This window comes from Branchiostoma floridae, chromosome 4 (genome assembly GCF_000003815.2).
Source record: "Branchiostoma floridae strain S238N-H82 chromosome 4, Bfl_VNyyK, whole genome shotgun sequence".
In the NCBI taxonomy this organism is placed as follows: domain Eukaryota; kingdom Metazoa; phylum Chordata; class Leptocardii; order Amphioxiformes; family Branchiostomatidae; genus Branchiostoma; species Branchiostoma floridae.
In genome coordinates this window covers 14655836-14669869 of record NC_049982.1, presented here as the reverse complement: position 1 = coordinate 14669869, position 14034 = coordinate 14655836, and the positions used below count along the sequence as shown (strand labels likewise).

The 14034-nt window shown below is 42.2% G+C and overlaps 1 protein-coding gene across 1 annotated transcript in view; it reads right to left on the bottom strand.

Annotated features, from left to right (window-relative positions):
* Nucleotides 1–304: 304 nt before the first annotated feature.
* LOC118414934 (dopamine receptor 2-like) overlaps nt 305–14034 on the bottom strand; it is an 18475-nt gene continuing 4745 nt past the window's right edge. The window contains exon 2 of the mRNA XM_035819271.1: nt 305–4532. Coding sequence (XP_035675164.1) covers nt 3056–4303 — 1248 coding nt within the window. The 5' untranslated portion in view covers nt 4304–4532 and the 3' untranslated portion in view covers nt 305–3055. The remainder of the gene's footprint in view (nt 4533–14034) is intronic.

Sequence of the window (14034 nt, the reverse complement as noted above, 5' to 3'; positions counted from 1 at the left end):
TATGGGTTTAATTTTTTGGGGGGGGGGGGTGTTTTTTTTTGGGGTCTTTGGGGGGGGCCGTGGTTTCGCGTTTTTTACCCGGGAAACCGGGAAAAGAAAACATGGCGGGAAAGGAAAATCCAGTATCCCGGTTAAGGAAAATATCCGGGGAAGTTTTTATATTTCGCCCCAAGTGGTGGGATTTTTAGTTTCCCGGCATTTTTTCTTCTCCGGTTTTCCGGGTGGAAAATCGGGAATCGCCTCTCATTTTACTGTCCGGAAAAGAACCCCCCCCCCCCCCCCCAACAACTTACGCCCTCAGAGAAGCCAGTGAAGGAGGCAAATATCAGATGGAATTCTAAAGTCAAAGGAAATTATTGTTTGATGTGCTTTATACACAACAAAGAGTACTGATAACAACGCATGTTGGGACGTAGCATTATTTCAGTTCAGTTAATGAAAGGTCGGCCCTCAATCTACTGAAGCCGCGTGACTGCTTTGCTTGTCGCCTCTGAGAACAACTAATGGGCAGTTACCATAGCGACGGTGCTCAAGCCACAAGCCGCCAATCAAATTTTAGACCAATGAAGACACGTGCACGCCACCTGTTGAACATGGAGACAGTTGAACTGAATCCCAGCCTATCTTCAGAAGTACGTGAAGTCAAACAACACGATGAACAAATGTACACAGTTTGTACTCACATACATTTACATCTGGTATCAGTATAAACATTTCATACAAAATTCACCATTATTGTACATACATAACATCAGAAATAAAACGTAGAGATATTTGACGGGTGACGATGTGAGCTCGTGTACACAGATCGTTTGGAAGTTCTATTCTATTCGATGGCACAAGAGACGAAATCAATTTTCTATTCCAGTTCCTTGAACTTTCCTTTCCTGGTTTCTATTTCTGGGTGACATTAGCAAAATGTACAAAAAACTACAGTTAATGGGATGTTACATCCTTGAAATAACACATACATCTTAACACATAGAATATCTGTAGGACATAAATTTTTACATCTGTAGTATTTACACGCTGAGCTTTGAACAGCAAACAACATTGCCATGTACCTCGTCCTGTACAAACCCTGATTACCGACACAGAAAGTAGGTTAACCCCATGCAGTACCAGCTGTGCACATATGGTAGCTATCCATCCCAAGCTTTGAAATATGCAAGGTAATTGACTTGATTTTTATAATAGTCAGGCCATTACCATTGGCTAATTGGCCTCCTTTAGCAAGTCGGCTGTTTTTCTTGTGTAATGACATATAATTTCCTATTGCTTAGGGCTGAGCCAAGGAGGCCTAGTTACAAGAATCCGAGTGCCACGAAGAACTGATATACCTGAAGAAAAACCTGACTCGTAGAGCCTGCTAGGAACGCTAGAAGCACCGTTCCCAGCCATCACCTAACAAAACGGCGGGCGATGTAAAATTCTTTACACGTTTGACCAATTGCTGACGTCACGCATACGCAAGATCACGTGCCAATAAGGTCGCGTGTTTGTAACTTTCGATCGAGAGTTTACGTTTGGAAGTGACTGACCATCATTGATCCTGAAGAAGGCGACAGCAGTTGAAAATTTGATCCATATATACCTTTGGAAGAAAGTTTAGTGTCGTATTGTAATCTCTCATCTTTTTATGTTACTCATCGCCCATACCCACTTCACTCCACAATAAATTTATGCACATTGCGTTGTATCATTCGATGATTCGTTTTCTTTCAACATGGCGTCACACAGCAGGAAAATAGCTCCCCACGACGTCTGCTAGCTTTAAAGGACATAATACACCAATAAGTAGGCCTTATGCTGATCAGACAATCAGCAATTTTGGTCGTAGGTCATTGACATCGTGACACTAGATTAACGAACAAAAATAAGCTTGTCTCACTCGCTCCTATCCCCACACCATTGCCATATTAGGCTTTTCTAACTGTATTCTGAATCTGTTCCCAAGTTGCCGTCAGTTTTCTGAACATCGGGCCCGCCAAATTAGATTGTCAAGGCGCGTGTAGAAAATCTAATGCACACGTGACTTCACTTTCACGGGGAGAGATCCAACTTTTCATCGAGGCCAACATCATTAGTACGCCTACTGGTGTATGTCATGAACACTTATGTCTGAAAATTACATGGGGTTTCTTCACGTCATATATTCCGCAGTGCAAGCAACGATTTCTTCCACAATGTGATTTCCCTCGTTTTCTTACAGCTCACAAAAATCCTAAATAAGCATGCAGAACTTTGTCAACGATCCACATTGAAATATCCAATCTTAGGCTATAATCCTGTACACAGTTATCTAACATCCCATGAACACCTGGGAAAGTCTGTGCTATGTTTACGAAAATCGTACAGACATATACATCTGACACACTATAACCACACAGCTGCCGGACTGAAACACCACGTCACGGAGTTGGTGTACGCTTCTAGCCATTGTCACCTTTCATTATCATGTTGTTAACAAATGGTATTGTCGGATATTGCAAAAAGTCCCTTTTTATAACATAGATCTATCCTGTTGCCCCGATGACACGTCTGTAACATTTACACATTATGACAACGACTATGAAAAATCATTTGGTACAAGATTGGCCAATTACGTGTCACTTCAATCAAATTTCAAAACTAAGGCGCTGTTATTACCAATAAGAACATACATATCGTCGCTTTCAATAAAACCGTTAAAACAGTAATTATGTCTGGTGTAATGAAATAAGTATCAAACCTGTGTCAGCGGTCTACTACAAGATCGTTCAGAGCTATACATACGATACCTCTATAAAAGAAACCGAGAAAACAGTCGGCATAGCCGTACAGAAAGAAGAGGAAGGAGAAATGGATCGCAATTGAAACATAAACAATTAGTATTCTCGAAACAAAGTTTTATGATGTCAATACATCATACGAATTAGACTTGTGCTAGATGTATTGGTTGCGGAGAACTCTAGATCTGCAAATTGTAGTTACAAGGTACACACTGATTCTACACTGTCGATAACTTTGACATACCCAGCTTTGTTTCTCTGTTGTTATTGTTCTTAATAGATAGTCATATGGTGGTCCTCCGGTGGTACCTTCGCGCGGAACTGTTCGTCATTTCCTCGTTGTGACCACCTTGGAGCATCTCTACTGTGACCGTGGCCAAGGCCGACCGGACAGAATGTCCGGGGAAGTTTCTGCGCTTGCACAGTCCTTTGGGGCAGTACTGACACAGGGTTTTAGCAAACGCCCTACGGAACTCCATGCTGGAGCATGCGTAGATGATAGGGTTGAATCCCGAGTTGACGTAGCCGAGCCAGGTAAATATCGCGTAGAGGAAGTCCACTCCGTCGATACACTGGAAAGAGCATGCGCTGATGATGATGTTGAGCACGAAGAAGGGCAGCCAGCAGAGAATGAAGACGCCGATCACTATAGACAGTGTCTTCGCCGCCTTGTGTTCTTTTGTAAACTTCTGCAACCTCTTGGCAATTTTGATCTGTCGCAGTTTCTTGTCGTTCGCGGCCTGTGAGAGTCTTTCGCCGTTCGACACAGCCCCGTTGTAGGGCACCAGCGACTCTTTCCTCCCGGTGCCGCCGCCGCGATGGACACGTAAGGAAAAACTCTCCCCGTCTTTCCCGTCAGCATCGAACACTTTCACACCCTGCATGAGGCTCTTTCTCTGGCGGGCGGCGATTCTGTAAATCCTGTAGTAGGTGAAGAGCATGATGAGGAGAGGTGCGTAGAAGGAGACGCACGAGGAGGTGGCTAGGTAAGTAGTGTCTGACGTGAAGAGGCACAGGTGGTCGGGGGAGCCCGGGTCGCCCACCGCCTGCCACCACGCGATGGCTGGGAAGGAGATTGCCGACGAGCACAGCCAAACTAAGGCGATCATCAGACGGGCTCGTCCTACTGTCACCCGGCAGGGGTACAACACCGGATCGGTTATGGCCCAGTACCTGTCCAGCGAGATTGCACAGAGGTTGAGTATGGACGCCGTACTGCCCATCACGTCCAGTGAGTGCCAAATGTCGCACCACAACCTCCCGAACAGCCACTCCCCTCCCGTAACTTCCAGGGAGATGCCGAAGGGCATGACCAGGCTCCCGATGAGTAAGTCCGCGAAGGCCAGGGATACAATGAGGTAGTTTGTAACTGTCCGGAGTTTTCTGTCCCTGTACACAACTGCGATGACCAGCAGGTTTCCGGCGATGGTAAAGACCGTGAACAGGGATAGGACCAGGATGACGATCGGCCCGGCACCACCCTGAGGTGCGGCGATGCCAGTCGGCGGGAACGTCACATTACTCGCGTTCATGGTTCTCTGCTTCCTGTTGCAGTTCGGTCTTGTCGTAGCAGTGACAGTGTCCTTTGTATTTTTCTATAGCTTAAGATTTTTTGTCAGATAGGGCGACGAAACGTACGGCAGTTTTTGGCGTATCCCGTGACTCCTGAACCTGGAACCAGATTATACCGTCGCCAGTCAGCAGCGATACCCACTGATTACGGCACGCTAGGGACGCCAGCAGCTGTCAAATCCTTCATTCCTGCAACATATGATGAAACAACAAGGAATTACAATTCAATCACTTGTCAAGGAAATTTTTTGTTGTAGTTGCCTATTACCTCTAGATACTAATATCTTGTCCCCAATCACCTGCCTTTGATGGGAGGCCACTTTAATTACTGGAGGGGTGCACGCCGGATCACCTATTTGTACTGCCATTGAATCACTCAGAGGGTTTCTTTCTCCTTGATAAATGGATCTAAGAACATGTCATAGATGGGTAACAGGGCTGCAAGTCATTCAGTGCAATATAGCCAGGTCTGGCATGCAGTCCAAGGCTGCCTCCAACTGCAGCTTACATTTTCTGTCAACTTCCACTAATTGTTTGGGAGCAATTGTTGTCTATCTGTGTTGTTTAATGCGTCACCCAAAACTTAAGGAGGGGAGACCGGATCCTCGAAACATCTATCAAACATCTATTCTATACAACTATATGATGAGTTCCTGGAAACTTGCCCGACATCTAGCAATGGAGTGTTGCACAGAACGGTGCAAGTTGTCACTCCTAATGAGATACATTCGATAGGTAAGCAAAGGCTTCTGACTGACAAGAACGTTATTCCACACAGTGCAATCAACCCTCCGACGTAAGTTAAGTATCGTTTGCTAAAAGGTGTAAATTGATTCTTCTTAACATCAACGTCTCACAGTATATATATACTAGTAATCAGTGGGAAATTGTCACAGGATGAAGTTATAAGTGCGAGTGTATTTAGTAAATTATAACCCGATACAAAAATCATGACGGGAATAGAAATAAATAATGTCATAGATAGTATGTAAGCATCACTGTGGGCCCCGGTAATTGATAGGTTAGTGCCTGTTTGACCTGTTTGACTCGCAGGGTTCCCGCTGGCAGGCCAGCTGGCGAACTGTTTGATCCAGACGGAATACAGTAGTTGTTCTCAATTATCAAAGCTCATCTTCCCTGTGTTTATCTTCACAGACATCAAATAATGTATCTGGAAACCAAGGTTACAAGCAATCAAGTAGTCAAATAACACGGAAATCATATTGTACGGGCGGGGAGCGTCAGATTTCCCTAAGGATTCACGTCATAACTTGGAGCACGTCCTGTCTGCTGTTTCCTGTTTTACGTGTTTTGTAGCGGAATCGATTTCAGAAGTATTACGTTCGTTACACATTTGTCTAATTTAAGCCATACACAGGAAGGTAAAGATGCATATTAAGCACGTCGCGCCAATAATGCAAAGTGCAACTATCGAGATCTTGAAGGTATGTAAAGGAATTACAAACGTCGTGACAAAACTATAACTGACAAACCATGATGTGTAAAAACCAATATGTATTCGATTCCGTTACTTGTAACACGACATGGAACAAAACAATAAACTGATGTATAAGTCCAATACCAGTTGTCATTTCTATTTCTATCTCGGTCTATAGATGTTGTAGATATTGAATATATCTAAGATTTCTGTACAAACAACTACGCCTCAAGGCTCCGTAGAACAGCAGCACAGTAGATGGAGCTAGAGGAGTTACTGAAGATGTTCAGAGTGTGAATGATATGTCCCAAACAACCTAATGGACGAACAGGTAACTAATATCATAAGCCAGCCACCCCCTCCCCCCCCAAAAAAAACCTAAGATAAAAATTAAAAAAAAACTAGAGTTTGGGGACCTCATACCTCCATGAAATATTTATTGCTTTTTTGTGGATGGTATATATGTTTATAGTCGGTTGCATTTGAGAGTAATGGTTATAAATGTTATGGGAAAGTAGTGGTGTATTTATTTAATGGCACAGAGGATGTCCATCTGATTAGTAATTATTAAAATGTGACACTGAATTGTGTAATGTGCGTTTGAGAGGTCGACGGCATATGGTAGCGTGGTGTTCCTTAAGCTTGATGTTTGGCATTTAAACTGTCTAAGGTTGTCAGCATTATTGAGGTTCGACTATGTGCCTCAGAGCGGTGTGGTGGGAGGAAGTTGGGAAACTCAGGAAAAAGAAGGGATGTGGACAACTTTAGTCAGATGGTGATTTGATTTTCCACCAATATGTCATAACATCAGCTGTTCACACGGTACAAAAACGAGATGCACACTTTCCTCTGACAGCCCTACACCATCTGTAAGATGAATACTTGGCGCCAACCCCGTCTGCTAAAAACAAGTACCATTGGCTACGAAAGAGACAACTAGCAACTGTCCCTTATCGTAACGAAATCAGAACATCTGTATAGCCCATAAAACTTCTGACACCCAACCCATCTAAGATGAGAGGACCTAATGGCATTTTAATCACCATGTCACTCAAATCAGCAGTACAGTATGTGAGACATCCATACCTGTTAAGCATTACCGTTAAATGTACCTCAACTTCTTACAATTATACTTACGCTTCACATCTCCATGATATCCTAAGCAGACATAAATAAAACTAATTATCATATTAAAAAAACTCGGGGTTCCCCAAACAGGTGTCATACAAATCACCTCACTATCTGCTTGGAGCTAAGCCCATTAACAAACACTTAAAGCACGATGCCTGTTCCAATATATCGCAGATATAGGGGTGATTTCTGATATTATTACATCGATTATAACGACAGATACGGCGCCCAAAATCTCATCGATTCGAGCTTTCATCACACTCCACCAACACAACAAGTATGAAACCAATCCATTCAGCCGTTCTTGAGTAATCTTTTACACAGACAGAGACACATAACAGAAAATATAACCTCCATGACATTTCATGGAGGTAACTAGCTGTCCGTCTTTCCTAGAAATATTACGGACTGGTACAAGCAAATCTCAAATCTGACATCCATAGAGCTTGTAGAGGATGTAGCCATGTCCGGTTTGGGTATGACAGGGCGTATGCTGTAGTAACAAGGTTCCTGCGAACGGTGTTTCCCATAAGTACGCAAAAGGTTTAGCGTATCGTGAATACTTGGTAACCTAAAGCACTAACCTGTCATGAAACGTCAAATCACACAATTGTCCTGTTATGTTGCCAAGTAAAGTTTGCATTATTGTGTGACTGATTTGGATACAGAAGAACGGAACTGCTAACCACAGGGAGACTACACGTTGCTGTTGTAGTCAAAAACATCTGATTAATCGGTCGGTCCTCTAAGAATTCACCCGAAGCACCTCACAAGAAATAAAAGCACATACATTTAGACATCAAACCACCAATTAAAAATTAATACCATTTCCTATTGAATAACAAATTTCAAAGTGCAAAATTCAATTAGTACGACCAGGTCCGCAAATTAGTATCAGATATATGCTTTGACAACGCAATATCGGTCATTGCCTTATTAGTCATCCGTAAGTTTTTTTTTTATCAGGCCAGAACGCGGTGAAGCCAGAAGTGGCAGCCAATAGTCATAGTCTCTACCAGACTCCGGATCGCTGGAAAATCGTAGAAATGGAACAAATAGAGAGGAATATAACCGGCCAGGTAACAGCTCGCGATGGCGTGCTGTTCCCTACCCAGCTATATTTCTCTGGCGGCTTACTCCTTTATTCGTTCCATTTCTACGATTTTTTTCAGCGATCCGGAGTCTGGTAGAGACTAGACAGCCAACATGTTTGTGCAACACTATAAAAGGCATACATGCAATCCGAGAAAAAATATGACGTAAATCCCCTAGATGTCAGCCCACGTATTTGTCTCATAATTCGAAACCAAGCTAAATCTCTCAATGGTAAAGACCTTAGGCTTACATTTCTACCATTATTTCCGATGATTAAGAACATTATTAATGATTTTACAGGATGATTAAGCTGAGATGAAATCTGAATCTGATCTGTCCCAGCATATAATCGCTACTTTTCTTTGCCAAAGCCTTTATACTGTACAATCGTACAATCATGAAAATACATATTAATAGGCTTTTAAGCTATCTTATCCGCAAAGAAACTTAGAGTAGTACTGCTATCGAAGATGTCATTCGGGGGCATTAAAGTAAAAGGTAGATGCATAAACAGTGTAGTATTACTTGGTGCGTAACCATATATTCATCTGTGCCGCGCTGGCGCTGGCTGGTCTGTGCTTTTCGTAAAATCTGATAAATATTTTACAGCTCACTGAATATCCATATAAGATCGGATTTTAAAGCTAGTCTATATGGTTTTATTCAAAGCCTTTGAAACAACTCAGACAGTTGTCTTGAAAGAAAGCTTTTATAAGCCAGAGACGAAAATCGTCTTAAAATCATGGGTAGTAAATTTTGTAGTAGCTGACATAAGAACCAGTAAACCTCAATTAATCATGAGCTAAGAATAACTTGCCATACTGGCTATCAAAACAAAACAAGTGGAACAGAATACAAATCACGAAGATATAAGAGTTACTATTAAATGCACATCAAGTAAGAGCCACAACACAGAAAAGTTATTGGTCACAAATGACAGACACTAAGAACAAGTCAAAACCTCACCATTCAGTCAGCAATCAACCCTTTGTCTTCTACTATCAGGAGATGTATACGGAACACACGCGATATACGATGAGCGCAACGACAGAGAGAAACTGTGTGGGCCGTTGCGCGTCCTGTTATGAGCAGCTCGGTTTGAAGAACACACCCCTTGTGACGTCAGAGCTTGTCAGAGCCACAGAGGCTGAGAACGACTCCTTTATGAAAAAGACGTCAGTTACTTGGGAAAGGTGATCATTTAGACGCCAATCTTGAGACATCTGTCGCCAGAAAGCCTTTTATTAATGCACACTCTTTTATGTTCTTGCGTCAGAAGTATTATTTATTATACTTATCCCTACGTTGCTCACTTATGTTAAATAAGAAGAGTAGTCTCCTATCCGTGACCGCTTGAAATTGATGATCCGGAATTGTCATCCACGAGCAGTGTATGCTGCAAGCCAGAGAAAAGCTACATGTACAATTGAACTCTTATAAATGATGATGACATATTCTTGCTCGACCAACTGTGCAGTATACTGTGTGTACACCGTGTACAATCGTTCTCATTGAAATGTAAAAAAATAGCGATTTTTTTGGTCGAAAAATAAATCTGCTCATTTTTCAGTCAAAACATCCTGGTTGTTTAGGAAAATACCTCTTTTAACCATAGCCAAAAAGTGGCAACTTATTATTTTTTACCTATTGGTTATGTATTGCAGGGCAGGTAACAAACGTAACGTCTGTTACACCAGTACACCTTCCCTTTTTTTCTTCGAAATGATTTACAGTATTGGTTTCATCCATAGGTGGACGCTATGGGTCACGTAGTGGACTCCGAGAGAATGGAGGAGACGCTGAGGGAGGCCATGCGCCTGGCCAGGTGGAGAGACAACCTGTAGAAACACCTAGGCCCCACCTGGCCACAGACTGTAAGATGCAGAAAAGTCTGGAGCAGTTCAAAGGAGAGGTTCCTCAGAGAGAATGATAATACCCTGCCACGAGAGTGAGATTGGTTACATCATTATGGACCTCCCTAGGGACATTTAAAAAGTGGGCAGCTTTTTTGCACCAGGTCAGAAAGATAACGTAGACAGCATCGAACAATGGTAACGTTTGTTACAGTTGTTTTGGTATGATATTTTGTGAAGCCAGGTGGGCTACAAATGACAGTCAACGTCATGTTTTATGTTTAACATCAGATATGAACGTTTCTCGTGTATGAAAAAAAGTTACATCCAAAGTAAAGGAATTGTAAATACACTAGTCTGTTTCCTTCTTTTTCTAATCGATAAGACCTGTCTTAACGTCGTTCACACGTACACATACCCGTAGGCCATACAAGCTTAATGTTATAGATGATCGCGCGCATTGACTGTGGTATTTTTCCCGGAAAAGAGGCTTTTCTCTACACCTGAGCAGTGAGTCGTGATAACACAAAAGCCTTCCAGGAAAGTAAGAAAATGTGTCGTAACTGTCTTAAACCCTTTAAAATACTGAGGTCACACAAGTTGTAAACTAATTACTTTGCGTCATCTAGTGGCGCGGTGTCTCCAGAGGCTGTCAAAAGTCAAATGGAATTTGCAAGTTCTCAAAACGTGCAGAAGCGAACGGATGACTTGCAGGCTGAAGCGTTTATCAGTCATCTGTATTTGCGCGGTACATTTCATCTCATTCACGTCAGGCATATCTGGAATCCATTAGTCCCAGAGCACCCTGGCTCAGGGGATTATATGTCTATTATGTAGTGGTCGTGGATGCTGCCGTCTCGCAAGGGGGATGATATAATTGTACATTAGTGCGTTTCAGTGCCATACCTCTTAATACCGGATGAGCACAGTGAACTCCGATCTTATCCAATACATGATGGGGTCTCAACAGATGTCAAACTATCAAAGTCAGGCACTTTTCCCCGAGAAATAAAGATTTTCGACACTCTGCTACATACTAGTATCTCCATGTCGCATGGCCATTCTAATACACTTGCAAATCTGAGATGTATCAAATGAACTACAGAGGCATGTGTCAATGATAAAGTCACCAGATGTATGTAGGGTTTACAAGATGTCGTAACAAAAGACCAAATACATGTCGGGTCAAAACTTGCCTTATTAGTTTGTAAGGCCCTAATGTTGCGTTTCCCATGACCACTACACTGGTATTTCCAGCATCATATTTCAATCATACTGATATTATAGAATTGTAGATTAACAATCTATTGAGTATTGTGACAGAAACGAGAATAGGTTGGAAAGCGACTATACAACTTTTTCATCTGTAATACCCCCATTCCACTAGGAGGGGGCTCTCACGGCGCTCTCACTGCGATGGCAAATTTGCCTCATCGCCGCGAAAGCGCCACGATGGCAGAAAGCTGGTCTAGCTGCCACCAGAGCGCCGTGAGAGTGTCGTCCAGGTGGAACTGGGGACCAAGATCGATGATTCAGTCCCTTGCCGGCGGTTGACCCCCCAAAAAAGGACGGGGTTGGTAGGTTTATGCAAGGGTCGGTCGGGTAACCAAGACCAAAGTAACATGTTAGATGTAGTTGTTTGTCACTGTCACATTTACAAACACGAGGACGCCATGACAGATGGCATGAACCTGTCCGTTTCATGCGCAATCACACATCAGTAGATAAGCTTGTCGTCTCGAACCTCTGATGAGATGTAATCTGACTAAAGCCAGGTATAAAAGTCGGAATCCTTTCGCATATCTTGCCTTGAACGTCACCTTGTCGAGTTGCGCCAAAATTAACGGAGTAATCATTCCTCAGTTCGGTACTGACGGCACTGAGGGACCGGTCACAGGAGGCTCGCTCATCAGGAAACTGTAATTACATTTCAGCTACACCTCCAGAGCTGGGAGCGACTGACAGGATCAACATCCTTGAATAAGCCGCTGTAAATGGAGTAAAGTATAAAAGGACCAAAGGTTCAGAAACAAGTTGAATAAATGATTACACTGGAGAATGCCAGATTTGAGGTAGACGTGTGAAGAAAGCCGAGGCTTTGGAAATTTGTGAATTAACGATGGTCGGCACATCCCGACTGGTTGATTGATGCACGTAAACAGCTATTGTCGTATTTCTTATATAACCTAAATTTAGTTAAGCTATTCTCTGTTATCAATTTGTGTGAAGAATTACCCATCTGCAAAAAACGCCAAGGTCCAATGCATATCGTGCGGATGGTAAAAAATTGTTCCCAGTTGGGCTGACCTTCTGACAGTGTGATATGTAGAAACGTATCACAATTACTCACCGAATGTATGCATGTCTGCCAATAACGACGGGGTTTCCAGCACTACAGACAACTTAGTTAGAGGGAGGCTTAGTTTAAGCCTGCTTCTGGACCTTTATTGACCCCATTAGAAAGCAGGACCTATAGCAAGATCAAGGAACACACTTTGTACATCCCAATCATTCATTACAAGCTCGTTTTAAGAGTTTTAATGTAAGTTAAAGTCTGTCTCTATGGTGACTGAATGGTGATAGTATGACATTACCGGGTCCTAATGTTTCGAGTAATGACGTCCTTTCCCATTGTTTTGCATATAATGTACAATTCATATGGTTAAAGTCGTTCCTATAATTTTCGAGTTATGCTTTGGTCTAGACTCTAGGAATGAAGAAGTGCTCGGGAATTAATTTTAGAGGCTTGATGATAGATATTTTTCAATTCATTTACTGTTGAGTCTAAAATGACAAGTGGTGAAATGTGTGTCAAGCATGCTCCCTTATGCAGGCAATCACTAACTACCTGGCCGGACCTTTGTAATTAGTTTAAGTCTTCCATTTGATCTGGTGGAGAGGAGGCAACGCAGATCAGGCAATGTACCGCTAGATCTTCCTAGCTCAATCTACCCGCTTGCATTACGGGGACCACCAGCAGCTAGTTCTAAACCTGGGGACATCTTAGTTAAATGTTGTTCTATGTCTACACGGGCGTTTCTGTAATGAGGATAACTGAAGGAAAAAACGACGAATTTTCATGATTTGGTGCCTGTACATGTAAGTACTTGTTGCTTGGACAGAGATCTACACGAATTCATGTAATATACTACCAACTTTGCATGATTAATGAACAAATTTCAAGATTGCAGCGTATGTATTACATATAAATATAACTTCCAAATGCCACAAGTAAAAAGATCCCGTCAATTGCCACAATGACATTATAGCATTTCCTCATTAATTATGCAAATTAGGTCTCTATTTTCATAACATATCTATCAATAGTCTTCTCTTCCTCAGTTACAAATGTCACACGTTGTAATGGTCCTATAATGGAACTGAGCGTGTTTTGATGATGTCTTAATTAATTATGCAAATTAGATTCCGATTTGCATAATCAATAAATAATTATATGAAGCATCACTTAAGCTATGTATATACCAAAAATCATGACAATCCGTCAACCCCTTCTTGAGTTATTCCCTTTCAAAATCTGACACTAAACCTGCCCTGCAGTTCCAAAACAAGCCGCTAGGGGGCCCAAACCTATGCCACTTACTCTTGGCATTAAGAGCTATCCACCACTTAAAAATCATTGCCGCAGCATGTCCAGAACTCAAAATATCAAACCAGGAAGCTTCGCTGCAGTACCATAACTAGCCGCTAGGGGGCCCAAAATCTAATCGTTTTTAGGTTTCAACAAGACCTACCCACATACCGAATATCAATACAATCCATCCAGGCGTTCTTGAGTTATGGTGGTCTTCTACAGACATAGAAACAAACATACACACGCTACCCAAAATATAACCTTCTTGGCGAAGGTAATTAGGTGGGTGCAGCATAAACATCGGCAAATAGTGGCCTACTTTGCATGAATAAATGTTACATAAATATTTAGTGATACATTATAGGAATGTCATAACTAACCCATAGGTTAAATGAATAGATGTATGTAAATGTAGAGTTATTTGTCGTTACATGTTATAACATGGAATTCTACCAAAGACGAGAACTGTAACATTTGCGTGTGATAGAAAAGAAGACCCAGATATTCAAATTCAATAGAGCAATCTCATTTCAGCGTCCACAGTCGGTACATGGTATGTGATCACAAGGCATCATTGCAAAC